The sequence below is a fragment of the Atractosteus spatula genome, chromosome 11, assembly GCF_055471065.1.
Source record: "Atractosteus spatula isolate fAtrSpa1 chromosome 11, fAtrSpa1.hap1, whole genome shotgun sequence".
NCBI lineage: Eukaryota > Metazoa > Chordata > Actinopteri > Semionotiformes > Lepisosteidae > Atractosteus > Atractosteus spatula.
In genome coordinates this window covers 34,039,895-34,054,940 of record NC_142716.1, presented here as the reverse complement: position 1 = coordinate 34,054,940, position 15,046 = coordinate 34,039,895, and the positions used below count along the sequence as shown (strand labels likewise).

The 15,046-nt window shown below is 47.4% G+C and overlaps 2 protein-coding genes across 16 annotated transcripts in view; one reads left to right on the top strand and one right to left on the bottom strand.

Moving 5' to 3' along the window:
• prrc2c (proline-rich coiled-coil 2C) overlaps positions 1-3,065 on the bottom strand; it is a 36,199-nt gene extending 33,134 nt beyond the window's left edge. For all 15 annotated transcript variants that reach the window (XM_088926934.1, XM_088926943.1, XM_088926935.1 and 12 more), the window contains exon 1: positions 2,684-3,065. The gene's annotated coding sequence lies outside the window, so the exon portion shown is untranslated. The remainder of the gene's footprint in view (positions 1-2,683) is intronic.
• A 3,100-nt stretch (positions 3,066-6,165) lies between these two features.
• On the top strand, positions 6,166-14,345 carry LOC148823898 (flavin-containing monooxygenase 5-like). Its single transcript, XM_088928182.1, has 9 exons — positions 6,166-6,322; positions 9,375-9,511; positions 9,801-9,989; positions 10,222-10,387; positions 10,942-11,084; positions 11,302-11,498; positions 11,766-12,121; positions 12,650-12,722; positions 13,385-14,345. Exons 2-9 carry the CDS (start codon positions 9,380-9,382, stop codon positions 13,824-13,826), a joined length of 1,698 nt encoding a protein of 565 aa, XP_088784308.1. The 5' UTR covers positions 6,166-6,322; positions 9,375-9,379; the 3' UTR covers positions 13,827-14,345.
• Positions 14,346-15,046: the final 701 nt, after the last annotated feature.

Below are 15,046 nucleotides of genomic sequence, written 5' to 3'. Positions count from 1 at the left end.
GCTCAAGGCCGCTCTGGGAAACGGAGAGGAGACATCTTTCCCAGCCGGCATACCAGCGAGTATCTGGGGGGGGGGGGACAGTGGGGACACCGAGACAGAATATATCCCCCAGGCGCCCAGCTCCAGTGTCTAACAGCCACTACTCTCTACCTTCCTCGTGGGTCAGGCTTAGCTCACTCTCACCACTGAGCTGCCAGGCAGATGTGAAGACTGTACACTCCAAGACTACAGCCTGCAGGCAGGAGAGACCCTGCAGCAGAGACAGAATTCTAGCCTTTCATGGGAAGTGCTGGAACCCACGTCCAAGGTGCTGAGAAGAGGCTAGAAGTTCTACCCAGCTTTCATCGGCTTAATTTTCAGTGCACTGGACAGAAAGTCTAAAGGCTGGGGTTCACCAAGACCTGCATCTCAGATCTCTGCAACATGATAAAAACCATGGCAGTGGCATATAAGCATTTGGGCTTAAAGGCCTTATGCCCATTTAACCAAATAATTCCTTCTTTCTCCCACAAAAAAAACAGACAAACAAAGTTCTACTTCCATGGGATTTTCAGATCTTGCAAACTTATGGTCTAAAACACAACTTTCAATGTTTCAACACATCATACATGGCACAAGCTCTGCCAGCCAAGTGACACCACTGCATCTTGTACTGTCATCTTGGGAGCGACGAAGCTGGACAGACAGTAAGTGTCCGGAGCCTCTCGAATGATACTACTTAAAACACACATGTAAGACTGATGCAGTTGTGTCATACGAGTTGGAATCAAAATACACTCCAAAACTCAGCATCTTGAGGCAACAAGGTTCTAACGGGGAAACCAAGAGCCTCCCACCGCAAATAAGTGCAATACCTTTAACTATGTGCAGGTCAAAGCTCTAGACAAAACCACCTTCCCACTGTGCTCGAGCCTCTTCGTTTCAAATTCTACTTCAGGCACTGAAACACACATACTCCCACACCTAGGAATGCATTCTGAGCTGAAATGCACCTGCAGCATGGAGATCTTCACTTAGAATTGAGTGTGCTATGGGACGTGAGGATCACAGTCTTTCCCATTGCTAAAAGACTCCTATTCTACCCGTACATTATCATCAAAAGCTCCACCAGCTCTGAGCATTCGGGGACTGAACTCAAAACCCTGTGGCCGCTCTTCAGTGACTCGCACCTCTTAGGCCGATGAATCTTCTAGATTAGAATAAGGATCAAAATGAGTTCAAGTTACTGCAAAACCTTAGGCTTCCCATGTCATCTATCAGGACTCTAATCCGTCAAAAGACAGCATAGAAAACTATTCCCATTGGTCATTTACCATGTTGCCTGCAAAAAAACAGTTTGAAAAGAAACATTTTACCAGTCCGTTGGAGCCTAGACCTCAAACTATTATAGAAGACCCATTTCCTTGCACGATAAGGACATGCCTATTCTTGGGTCTAAAAAAAACCCCCAAAACTAAAAAATAGCTTTCTGCACACTGCCATGAGTTTGTGAAGATGTCGAGGCAAGAGGAGAGGGCGAACGGATCCCAGCAGGTGCGATGCTCAATGGCGAAATGTCAAGGGGATGCACAGCCCGTGAGCTCCCCGCGCTTGGCTCCTGGGCTCAGCGCCGGGCCAGGTGGCTCTTTGCTACACGCCCATGCCGTCTGAGCGGCAGACTCCACGCCCCTGTCTGTCGCTCAGGTTGAGACAGAAGCCCTTCTCTCGCCGTCCGGTCTGACTACGGCTTTCAGGCCAGGGCTACCAGCCGTCACCCCGACATCGGTGCAATGCCGCTCCATGTGGGTGGCGCAAAAAAACAGGAAAAGAGGGCGAACGGGACAGATCGACAACCCCACCTCCCCCTCAGACAGAATCAATGGCAGTCTGGCTGGCGGAAATGGACGAAATAATGCATTACTGCAGCTTTTTTTTTTATCACAAAGGGCCGTAACGACCGGCCGCGTCGTGAGTCACACAGACTGTCCTTCCGGGCAGCACCAGCTAGACAGCGGCATTACGGAACAAGACGGGGGAGGCAGGGATAGTGAAAGTATCTAAGCAACAGAAACCGAAGACTTTCGCCTGTGGCCTGATTGCACCGAAAATCAATGTACCCCCCCCCCCGACAGATAAGAAGCTGGAGCAACGTCATGTCTTAATCTCCATGCTCATCGCCATCCGTAGTGCTATTTCCCTAAAGCCTCCCCTGAAATAACCGTGCATCACCCCAGCGGTGCCGGGTGCCCTTCCTCGCGTGTAATGGCTCAGTGGTTAGCTGGCAAAGCCGGGCGAGCCCCACAATAGGGCTCTGTCCCCGCCGGCGAGACGAGGCCGGCCAGCAGCTTCTGAAAATTTTCACTTCGCCTCCAGCAGGCAGGTTGCGTCAACACGGGCCGGGCGGCCAAAGCAGCTGACTGGATGAGCACGCTTTTCCCAAAAAAAAAAAACCCTGCCATTTTTCCCTCCACTAAAAACGCCTCCGACTCAGCCCGTCTCGCATAACTCAAATAGGACCGGTTTTAATTTCGCCTTATCCGTTTCCTCCCCTCTAACCGCACAAGAGCACATCCACCTTCCCCTCTCCCGCAGGCACAAGGTCTCCCCTGTCTCCTCTGTCCGTACGCTCCAGCACCGGGGACCTCTGCTGCCTCCCTGAACCACACACCCCCGGCGGGCCTACCCGAGCTCCGGACTCCCCCACCTGTCTCCGCCGGTCCCTGCGCTCGCCTCTCCCGCTGCACACGGTCCGAGCGTCGGGTCTCGGCCCGCTCTCCCAGTCAGTGCGGCCGGCAGGTTACAATAGAAACTGCGGGCTCCTTTCACTGCCTTTGGGGCCCTGTGTTGCTGCCGTTGCTGTGTCTGCGCCCCTCTCTCTCTCTCTCGCCGACTCCCTCTTCCTCTGTGTGCTTGGCCGCCGTGGAGCGGACGGTGACGGTCTGCCCCTGCGCCTCGCCTCCCGGTTCTCGCCAAAGGATTAGAGCGTCTCGAGCAATCTCGTGGGAGAGACCGAGCTGCTGTTGCTCACACAGGCCTAGCTCGCGCCGCGGCCTATAGCACAATCAAAGATGGCAGACCGCCAATCCACGGCGCCTGACGTCATTCCGTCCAGACGTCAGGGAACGTCCGAAATCTCCCCTCCCCTCCTGGGCCCTCCCAGCCAATCAGAGAAGTGCGGCGGTCGGTGTGCCGCAGAAGACACGCGAGACTGTGCGGACAGTCTTAATTACAGCACCCTGGCGTTTAGGATGCAGAGTGGAACAGAGCAAGATAAATCACACGGCTGCATTAACATTTCACGGTGAAGCGTTATTCTATAATCCTTTCTGTGATTTAGAACTTTGCATTACATTTCTCCTGCCACGTGTTGGAACACCTTAATTAATCACAAGCCATGAGGTTATGACACGCACAAATGTGCAATCACAGCTTTGCTCTGTTATATGTACCAATTTTAACACGAAAGCAAAACGTGCCCAGACCACATAAATACTGAATATATTTTGTCGGGCTGGAGGAGAATCTTAGGTGCATTTATTTGTTAGGTGTATGTGAAGCTGTTTTGGACGGACTTGCAGAGTTTTGTTTCTAGGCATTTAAAGGTGTTTTTAGATTTAAGGACTTTGATATTTTGTTGTAGTGTGTAAGAGGAAATTTGGAAAAAGTATAATACATTTTTAGTCATTCTGGGTAAATTTCATATTCATAAATCAAAGTGGTGCAATAATACCTTCATCACTTGCTACCGCCTTTTTTTAAGCGCTTTGAGAAGCCACCTTTAAAGGCGCTATATAAAATAAAGTTTATTATTATTATTATTATTACTCCCTTTTTAGTACTTTTGAGATGGAGTTAAAACATTATTTAAATTCTATAAAAAATTGAAAAATTCCAAAGCAAGTTAAATATTTGATATACTGTATGTAAAAAATAGAATTTACCCCATTACTTCTGGTAGTTAATTTTTTTATGTTTTTGTGTTTTTTTCTCTTTTACCTGTTTCTGTTCCTCTAGTTGTATTTGTAAATTCTTTAGACATTTAATAAAAAAAACAAATTAACTATAAAAAATACAGAGTATAATTTCAGCTAACGTAGGTATATTAACTATAAAACGTATTTTCAACAGAAGCCCATATATATCTCATGAAAAAAGAGTATTTTCCAGCATATATGAAGTGTGTCGGAGCATATTAGTGATTATTTTACGCTAGAATAAGCAAAGAATATAGATTGGATTCCGCATTTTGTTTTTAGCAGGACCTACGGTGTGTGTTTTAAACGCAGTGCTGGGGAAGGGCCTATTTCAGGCTCGTGTCTCCCGACAGCCCCTCCCTGCACAGATCCATAGAGACGTTCCTTCCCCCGCCTCTCTGCCGCCGCGGAGGGTCATCCAGGCGCTGACACCGGGGCGTAGCCCTCTGCTTCACACGTTTGTTTAACACCGCAGGACACAAATAAAAGAGGAAAAAACTCTCCAAAAAGAGATAAGTGAACAAACACACAACACGCTGCCTGAGGTATTAACAAATCAGACCACAACGAGTTAAAGCTTTTACATACATCCCTGGTGTTTTGGGCTTTGTAATTTTTCAAGTCATATTGCATTTCCATCTCATAAGCATTAAAGAAGGGAGCAGCATCAGACCAATGTGTTGTGTAAATGTGATATCCTATGGAGAGATATAAAGTCGGAATTCTGAGATACAGAGCCGCAATTGCGAGATACTACAGCGCGTTTTTTTTAACTCCCTGGCGGAAACGGGCTTCCATAGATATCTACCCAGTATTACTACCAGACTAATTTTAAGTAAGTGTTCTTTTTCCGTATTACATATTGCAAAGAATAAGATAATATCAGACTCCATAAAACCTAACATTTACATCTAAATGTACATTTAACGCTTAAAATGTTTTGCAGTCTATCCAAAATAACTTTGTATAGTATTTATACTGTTGACAAATACACGTGTCGGAGTTCCTTTCCAGCCTTACAGAGCACAAGTGAATCATCATGTTCATCTCTGAACAGGGCTTGTATCTGTGAGCGGAAGGTGACAGATTTGTAGATTTGGACATCATGACACCAATGCATACGAAACCTGTACCTTATAATAACTACTTTTTTATGAAATTAAGATGGTTGCCTAACACGTCTATCCTATTAAATTAAGCTGTAATTAACACTAATATAACACTATTTACATAAGCAGGGTCAGCTGCTGGTCATCGTGCTGACCCTCAGACTCCGCCGGCTACAACTCCCAGCCTGGTTCGCGGTACCCTGAGCGCCTAGGTGCGCTTCCTCCTCACCACCGGGCGAGGGCGCTACAGAATGTATGCATTCCCCGTGGTATGAATATCCGCAACACAATGACCATCTACGTCAGGCCCTGCATAAAACACAACACCTGCAACGATGTTCACTAGGTGGCGGTAAACGGTTAAATGAGACGTATAGAAAGCTACGTCGCGGTCTGTATTAAATGTCCAACGAGTTCACAGAAAGCGAACATTCCCTATATCCCTGGTAACGTGAAGTACGTTGAAGTAATTCAATGAACTGTTTTTAAAGTTTACAGGCTTTAACATAACGCATTACCAAGAAGGCAGTAGCAAATTACCATTTAAACATTGTACGTTTAAATGGACACTATGTTATTATTATGTTATAAGTTGCAAATTGCGTACCTAACCAAAAGGTTTTGCGTGCCCGTTGATGAGGTGCGCCTACAACAGTGAAACAGCCGTGATTATTCCTGTATTTAAGCGGAGTGGTCGTGTAGGGTGGGTATCGCGGGCGTGGTTCCGATTACTGACAGGGTTGGAGTTCAAGTAGGTCCGTACGGGGCGACTGGACCTTGGAAGTAAGAGTCGCTCTGCACCGATATTCGGGACCTGGCCAAAAAACACACGCTTCAACAGCTCTAAAGAAGAAGTAGCCGAGGTCCGTTTCAAATAGTAAGCTTTTCGAATGGGTTAACACGCTGACTGGATAATTCTTCACATTTTTACTTAACGCGACCGTCTCGGCGAATTGAGCTGAACAGCTCGACTTTCACCTGCTTCTGATGCTCTACCGGAAACACTGAATACAGTACCAGCGACTGAACCATGTTAAACCGCTTTGCGGGTTTCGGCTCCGCTTAACCAATATCCTGGTTACAAGCGGTTAACGGGCGTGAGGGAAAGTATTGAGTAAGATGAGCGCTTTTCGTCACTTGGCACGGTCTGGTCTTCAGCCCTCCCCCTTTCCGAGTCAAGTCCAGCTCGCTGAGCCCTCAGAGGCGATCTTTGAATCTCCAAAGCCACACAGGAAGGAAACCCCGGAGGCACTAAGCATAGTAAGTTAGTACAATATTAATTCTTGATTCTTCTTAGTAATCGGACACCGAGTGCGACATTTTCAGCGAGCTCGGTTAGTTGGTAGGAGAACCTGCGAGGGGATTTGTGCGTGTCCCGTGATAAATGGAAACACACCCACGAAAGTTGAAAACGCATTTCCAGTGCCCGTTGTGGCATTTGTGGTGGACTGGCTGTGGGATTCTTCGCACGTTAAACCAGAGAAATGGACAGATGCGGGGGTGATTAGTGGTTTCATTAGATTGATTGAGATAGGTTCAATAAGAATGACCCTATTCATCTTTCACACTGGATTTGTGCAGTATGGACACTTTCCATTGCCAGTAAAAAAGGATATTAAATATGTGTTCGCAAGCTCTTCGTCTACCAGGTGAATGACTACGTGTATATATTGCTTTAAAACGCTTAGGGACACAGCTCGTCAATACCATAATGCATGAATAACATGGCTCTCGAGGAGATTTTGCAAACCAGCCTGATAGTTTACAAAAGGATGTTTTTTACATTTAACACAGTGATGATTTTATGAATACTGTTGTTTGAAAGGAATGCCAGTTTTAGAGCTGATTTGTTTCTGAAGCGTGGGAAGTCTTTTATTTCTGTTATTTGGATAGATGGCCATGGCTCTCTTAGTCTTAAAGTGCGATAGTTTATGCATTGCAAGACTTTCTTGGGGTCTTGTCAGCGATGGGGTTGAAGAAATTTCAAATAATGTCCTTGACTAGTAAGAATTTCTAATTTTTTTAAGAAAGTAGATCAGGCAAGCATCTTATTTTATGAAAGAACGTACATTGTTCAAAGTTCAAACATGAATCAATTATTTGAGTTCAAAGCCTGAGTTCACAGGCTGAACAGAAGTGATTATAAACCTTTTAAAAGTTTCCCACAATTAAAATTTAGCAGCTTATACTTTGTATATTTTGAAGCAGGTTAGGCTGTCAATTATGTTTGTCAAGTTTCAAGACAATTATGTGACATGTTCCTGAGTAGAAACATTTTTATATTATTAATATTTATATTAATATTACTGAAAATAATCTCATTTTATTTCATTAAAGTAACTGGGTAAAATTGGCATTTGTGGTGGACTGGCTGTGGGAATCTTCACACATTAAACCAGAGAAATTAACAGATGTGGGAGTGATTACTGGCTTCATTAGATTGATTGCATTAGGTTAATTACAGTAGGTAATTCTCTCCAGACTGGCACGGCTATCTTGTTTCCACAAAAACACATCTCAAACCATTCTCCTTTTCTCTTTGCCCAAGCATTCCCAGCTCACAGATACCATGTCCAACAGTCTGGTCTTCCAATAAACTGTGAACTGTAAGCACACTTCATATTTAACCAGTCTCCATATGAAAATCCCCACATTGCAATCAATTAGTCATTCCATTAGCAATCATACAGTTAACCTACAATAACTAAACCATTGATAATAAACAGTTTTTGAGTTGTTTTCTTTATTCGTTTATTAAAGTTAATAATAATAATAATTACTTATACTTATATAGCGCTTTTCTGGACACTCCACTCAAAGCGCTTTACAGGTAATGGGGACTCCCCTCCACCACCACCAATGTGCAGCCCCACCTGGATGATGTGACAGCAGCCATAGTGCGCCAGAACACTCCCCACACATCAGCTATCAGTGGGGAGGAGAATAGTGTGATGAAGCCAGTTCATAGATGGGGATTATTAGGAGGCCATGATTGGTAAGGATCAATGGGAAATTTGCCCAGGACGCCGGGGTTACACCCCTACTCTTTTCAAGAAACGCCCTGGGATTTTTAATGACCACAGAGAGTCAGGACCTCGGTTTTATGTCTCATCTGAAGGACAGCACCTGTTTACAGTATAGTGTCCCCATCACTCTACTGGGGCATTACGACCCACACAGACCGCAGGGTGAGCACCTCCTGCTGGCCCCACTAACACCTCTTCCAGCAGCAACCTTCATTTTTCCCAGGAGGTCTCCCATCCAGGTACTGACCAGGCTCACACCTGCTGAGCTTCAGTGGGCTGCCAGTTGTGAGTTGCAGAGTGATATGGCTGCTGGCTAAAAATTAAGTATTTCAATCAGGCAATCCACTCAAAATCCTCTTATATCTGCTTTCCTCTTAAACTTGCCAGTTGTTCCTGCCCTTCTGGAGACACTGGGCAGGATGACTGTGGCTCCTCCCCTTCTGGAGACACTGGGCATGATGCCTGTGGCTCCTCCCCTTCTGAAGACACTGGGCAGGATGCCTGTGGCTCCTCCCCTTTTGGAGACAAAGAGTGTGTCGCCTGTGGCTCCTCCCCTTCTGGAGACACTGGGCAGGATGCCTGTGGCTCCTCCTCTTTTGGAGACAAAGAGTGTGTCGCCTTTGGCTCCTTTCCTTCTGGAGACACTGGGCAGGATGCCTGTGGCCCCTCCCCTTCTGGAGACACTGGGCATGATGCCTGTGGCCCCTCCCCTTCTTTAGACACTTGGTAGGATGCCTATGGCTCCTCCCCTTTTGGAGACAAAGAGTGTGTCGCCTGTGGCTCCTCCCCTTCTGGAGACACAGAGCAGGTCTCCAATGGCTCCTCCCTCTCAGGTGGATCTTTGGAAAACTGCACAACTGGGTAAATAAGTGCTTCCTTATAAGTCAAGATCAAGGTACATACGTGAACTTCTGCTTTACTTATGAGGAAAAACTTATTTGAAAATCCATTTAATACTGCATGTAGGAGAAAGTAGTGATCAGAGAACCCAAACAATTTAAGACCCCGATTGGTTATATAAGGCTATACACATTCCACATAATGGCATATTAGTGCATTTATTGCAAATTATTGTTAGTAATAAAATCCCTGGCTGTTGAGAGATACTATTCTGCCTGTCTGCTGGCATAAGCAGAACAAGCTGCTTTAATTACACCAAGAGACCACAGGACCACCCCTAACCATGAGGGGTTAATTGACTCATTGGTCCTGTGTCACATGTCAAAAGCTCTCCACCTGCTTCAGCTGATGAAAAGCCAGTTACCTTGTCTGTGCTCCCTCTGTAGTCACCATGGCACGCCGCATTGCTATAATAGGTGGGGGCAGTTCTGGGCTGGCCTGTATCAAGTGCTGTCTGGACGAAGGTCTGGAGCCAGTCTGCTTCGAGAGCAGCGATGACATCGGGGGTCTGTGGAGATTCAAGGTATGTTAAGGTTCCTCCAGCATTCACTGCTGAACAGATTCTATGTACCTGGAAAGAACTTGGGTCTGCACAGTTATCAGGACACTATACAGTGTGTGTTTGCAGATGTGTTCATCTAATGAATGTGCACCCAGAATATGAGTTAATCGTAACACAGATTATGCTTTTTCTTACTTCGGGAAAATCAAACTCGGCAGTCTTAGCAATAAAGCACTTCAGTAGATTGTGGAAGGCTTTGTAATTTGACTAAATCTACTCAATTTCCCCCTTGTTCTTATATCGTCCTCAGGAGAATCCAGAGCCAGACCATGCCAGTATATACCGCTCCCTCATCATCAACACTTCCAAAGAGATGATGTGCTTCAGCGATTTCCCCATCCCTGCCCACTTCCCCAACTACATGCACAACTCACTCATCATGGACTACTTCTGCATGTACGCCGAGCACTTCCAGCTGCTCCCTCACATCCGCTTCCAGGTGAGAGGTCGCACATCGAGGAAGCTGGAGTGCTCTCCCCATGAGCCGTATGTTCACCTCTCCAAATACTATTTTCAAAGGCAATAGAGCTATTTTCTCCTGTCCTTTAAATTCAACGATATAGAGGAATTTGATTTAGGTTCTAAAACTAGATTACCGGAAATTGTTTCTTTTAACAAATTGCAAGGTCGGTGACATGAGCAGTGTTCCCTCTCCTTTGGGTTTGTATTAGACCCGTGTGAAAAGCGTGAAGCAGCGCCCGGATTTCTCTCGCTCAGGGCAGTGGGATGTGGTGACTGTAAACAAAGATGGACGGGAAAGGAGCTCCATCTTCGATGGGGTGCTGGTCTGCACAGGACATCATGTCCACCCGAACCTGCCTCTCACAGATTTCCCAGGTGACCCTGTCCTCTCCTTTCCTCCATGTGCTGCAGAAGTACAGGTTGTCTGATGGCCTAAACATGAACAGTGTTACAAAGTACAAGGGAAATCAAAGCTGATAGAGCACAGCTTTTAAGAGTGTAATAGTACACTCTCTAAACTTGAACATTTTGTTCAGTGCAATTTTATCACAAAACATACTGAGCTCTTTTGCTGTCTGGTGGACTGGTAATGTCTTATCTGGGGAACCTGAGGTTTTGCTGCCAGCAGTTTTACATGGAGGTGAACTAGGTTTATCTTTAACAGAGCATGAAGATAACGTATCAAAGGGAAAAGTAGTTACAAAGGTAAGTTATTTTTTACTGAGGTTGAAGTTTGGGATCAGTGTTAGATGTTAAACAGTAATGAGAGCAGTATCGCACTGTGCACAGTATTTTCACAGCTACGACAGGTTTTTTTTGAGGACTCCTGGGGGAGTGGAGGTGAAATGTAGGGTCCTGGTTTAAAGTACAGCAGAGTAATTAGGTAGCTCCAGAACTGCATTTAATCCCCCCCCCCATGTCTGTTGCAGGGATTGAAACCTTTACAGGGAAGTACTTTCACAGCCGGGATTATAAGAGTCCTGCTGAATTCCAAGGGAAGAAAGTGGTAGTGATTGGAATTGGGAATTCTGGAGGGGACATTGCAGTGGAGTTGAGCAGAGTGACCAAGAAGGTGAGGTTTCTTACCGGTCAGCCTAGAAACCTGGATGCAGTGACTGCTAAAGAGTTTGGTGTTAGCAGTGGGATCACATGCAATAATGCAACTTAGAAAATATTTCCATACACCACAGGTACCACATCAGGTGTAGTCATTCCTTACTTGTTTCCTCTGTCCATCTCCGTCCTCCCTTCTTTTTCTCCCCCTCCCTGCGTCCCCTCTGGTTTTCCAGACGCTCCTCAGCACACGCCGTGGGGCGTGGATCCTGAACCGGGTGGGGAAGAACGGGATCCCCATAGACATGGGGTTCAGCAGGCTGCTGAAGATCATACAGGGGATTCTGCCTCTTAGCCTGTTCAACAACATGGGGGAGAGGTTACTGAACAAGAGGTTCAACCACAGCCTGTACGGACTGCAGCCCAAGCACAGGTAGGCCAGGGACTGGCAGCCTCGCGCCCAGCCCACACCCCTCTCTGAGCCAGACTGTCGCGGGGAAGACAGGAATAGGAAACAGGACAGCCGTCGCTAAGCATCAGATCTTACCAGAAACTGAAAAACAATCTGGTGAAGTGTTGAAAGGTGAGTGTTTTTCTGTGGCTTTACCAGCTTGTGGACAAACTGCTCACTCTCTCCCCCTCTTTCTGCCCACCTGCTTGCCTCCTGCTCCTCCCTCTGTGTCCCATCTGCCCTGCCTAGGCTGTTCAGTCAGCACCCCACAGTTAACGACGAGCTGCCCAACCGGATCCTGTCGGGGACCGTGGCGGTGAAGCCCAACGTGAGGGAGTTCCGGGGCTCCAGCGTCGTCTTTGAGGACGGCACTGTGGAGCAGGACGTCTACGCCGTCGTTTTCGCCACGGGATACCGCATCTCTTTCCCCTTCCTGCCGTCATTCGTTGTGTCCGTATCCGACAACAAGGTGTCCCTTTACAAGTACGTGTTCCCCCCAGCTCTGGAGCGCCCCACACTGGCCATCATCGGCCTGGTGCAGCCGCTGGGAGCCATCATGCCCATCTCTGAGATGCAGGCGCGTTGGGCCACACGCATCTTCAAAGGTACTGTTGCGCCCGCATGCACAGACTCGGGAACACACACACCTGGGACAGACTGGAGAACACACACACACACACACACACACACACACACACACACACACACACACACACGAGACAGACTGGGAAACACACACACCTCAAGTGCATACTCCTCAGACAAACTCCAGGTGACTTCTGGTTTCAGAAACCTCTATGGGACTTTAGTTATGCCCCTGTTAAGGTAACTATTTCCATAGCAAAGTAAATATACATAACTGCCTGAGGCAGAGCCTTGACAATGATCACAAAACCTAACTGCTAACCGGAAAAGAATCAAGAAGAAGAATTAAAAACACGAGCAGTTATGGTGTAAAACAAGTTTCGGCTCAGCCAGAATCACCATTAGCAAGTCAGTCCATTCATGAGACCCCATGAGATGTGTGGCCCTGACACTCCTGGAGTCCTGCTGTACTGAAGTGATTTCCTGCACTGGACAACACTGGACCCTGTGTATCACTACAGTACTGAAATCATGCGTTTGATTAACAGGGCTAAATAAACTTCCCCCAGCGGATACTATGCAGAAGGACATTGAGAGGAAGAGTGAAATAATGGCCAAAAGGTAAAATATCACATCAGGGTACTGTATTCCACAATCCTCTAGAGCCTCACTTTATTCTCAATGACGTGTCCTGTGGTCGTGATTATGTGGGAAACAGAGGAGGCTTTGCTCGCAGTCATAGGTAGCTCTCCACAACCCATTGGGCTTTCTGAGTCTGGGGTTCCCATGTGGCAAAAGCTGTAGAGAGTTCCTATCTGCACTGCCAAGTCTGAGCTCTGAGCTGGTGCTGGCTAGGGTGACCTCAGCTGGCTGCGCCACAGTGACCTGCTTGGCTCCCTGTGCCCTTGCAGGCTCAGTCTGCTGTGGCCACTGTGGCTCTGACAGCACACATCTGGAGGGTAAAAGAAGCTCCTGAGCCTCCTCCCCTCCTGCTCTGGAACACGGGGATACAGCGCAAACACCTGTTGTAATAACAGGAAATTCCAAATCCTGGAAACCCATGCTCTTGGCGGTGATTGAATTGTGATGTCTCCGCAGAGGAAGGATCCTGCAGTAGACAGTCCAATAAGGGTTCTTGCGCTTCATGATGACACGGCATGCATCCCTCTCTGTAATTGTCCGTCGTGAATGAGTGTGTCTCGGTGTGTGTCCGTGCTGCGTGCGGTCAGCTGCTGCTGGAGGCCTGTGCACTTACCCAGGTGGTTCCTGTGCTCCCTGTGCAGGTATGTGGCCTCCCAGAGACACACCATCCAGGTCGACTATTTGACCTACATGGATGAAGTGGCCGCACTGATCGGGGCGCGGCCCAGCCTGATGGGGCTGCTGCTGCGGGACCCCCGCCTGGGGCTGAGTGTGCTGCTGGGCCCCTGCACCCCGTACCAGTACCGGCTGTCCGGGCCGGGCCAGTGGGCCGGGGCTCGCAGCGCCATCCTCACGCAGTGGGAGCGTGTGGAAGAGCCGCTGAGGACGCGCCGGGTCCCACACCGGCCCCGGGCCCCCGGCCTGGCGCTGGCGCTCAGGGTGTCGGCCGCTGCCCTGCTGCTCTCTGCCGCCGCCGTCGTCTACATTCGCGGGGAGCCCCCTGCCCTCCTGTGGGACCTCCCTGCCCTCCTGCAGGACCCCTCTGCCTTCCTGGGGGCTCTCCGGCTGCGGCTCCCCTTTTAGCGACCGTCAGGGGCCACGCCCTCCACAGCCTCGCCTGCCCCGGCTGGGACAGAGACGGGAGGGAGAATGATGGTGAAAAGTCGGGAACAGACCTCTTCCCTCTACATTTCCCACAGTGGAGCAGTGAGCCTGCTGGCCGTGCTGACTCATATTAAGACAATGGTCACTGTTGGGCTTCTAACAGTAAATAATGCACATAGAGCTCTCTGGTGCTCTGTGCTACTAGCATAAAAATATACGCCTTTTAATATCTTTAAACAACGCGTTTGGAATTGTCCTATAATTGTCCTATACCTGTATCTGAATGGAATGTGTCTTTATGACACAGGCTCTCTAATGGTACTTTATTGCTGATGATGGTGGTGTCTAATGATATGATGTTTCAGGTTCTTAACACTTTATAGTAATTTTGATTTGCTCTTAATGTATACAATCCCATGTTAACAGACTGATTTTATTGTTCCTGCCCTTCTGTATAAAATAAAGCCACGCTGCTTCTTCTTATAGAAGTGAAAAGGCCAAGGCCACAGTCTCATTCTCATCTTTTTGTGTTTACATTCATTTTTTGTAATAATAAATGATTCTGTGCTATTCCTGTATATTGCACACAGAGTGAGTTAGAGTTCACAAGGAACGGTGGTTTTTCAAGAGCTGAGAACCACTAGGCTGGTATTAACACACATGAGGTCTTATCCCCATGAGAAGTTCTGGGAACACACACAACGAAACGCAGTCTTTCCCCAACCTACTGGTTTATTGGTTTAAGAGTCTCTCTGTCTCTGCCAGCTTCAAAATATACAGACTCTGGAGGTAGACCCACAGAAGCTGAGTTTTTAAGCAGAATATTCCCTGTATTTTATTGTGTGAAACAGCAGTGCATATGGACTTGTGTTTGTTAAAAAAAAAAATTCTTGTAATGTGTAAAAATGTCCTAACGTAAACTAGCTTAGATCAGAAACTGGCAGTGCCTGGACAGTCATCTTCCCCCAGTTCAGACAGGCTCAGACTGGTGACCCCTGGGGTGCAGAGCCCAGTCTCCCCTTACATTCTTCTCACAAGTGGGTTTCAATGAATTGCAAAAAATGCCAGCAGCCATATCACCCTGAACTCACAACTAGCAACCCACTGAAGCTCAGCAGTGTGAGCCTGGTCAGTACCTGGATGGGAGACCTCCTGGGAAAAAACTAAGGTTGCTGCTGGAAGAGGTGTTAGTGGGGCCA

Coding starts and splice junctions, on each gene's coding strand:
- LOC148823898 (XM_088928182.1), top strand. CDS start 9,380: ATGGCACGCCGCATTGCTATAATAGGTGGGGGCAGTTCTGGGCTGGCC. Junction 9,990..10,221: donor TCCCTCACATCCGCTTCCAG/GTGAGAGGTCGC, acceptor GGTTTGTATTAG/ACCCGTGTGAAAAGCGTGAA. Junction 10,388..10,941: donor GCCTCTCACAGATTTCCCAG/GTGACCCTGTCC, acceptor TGTCTGTTGCAG/GGATTGAAACCTTTACAGGG.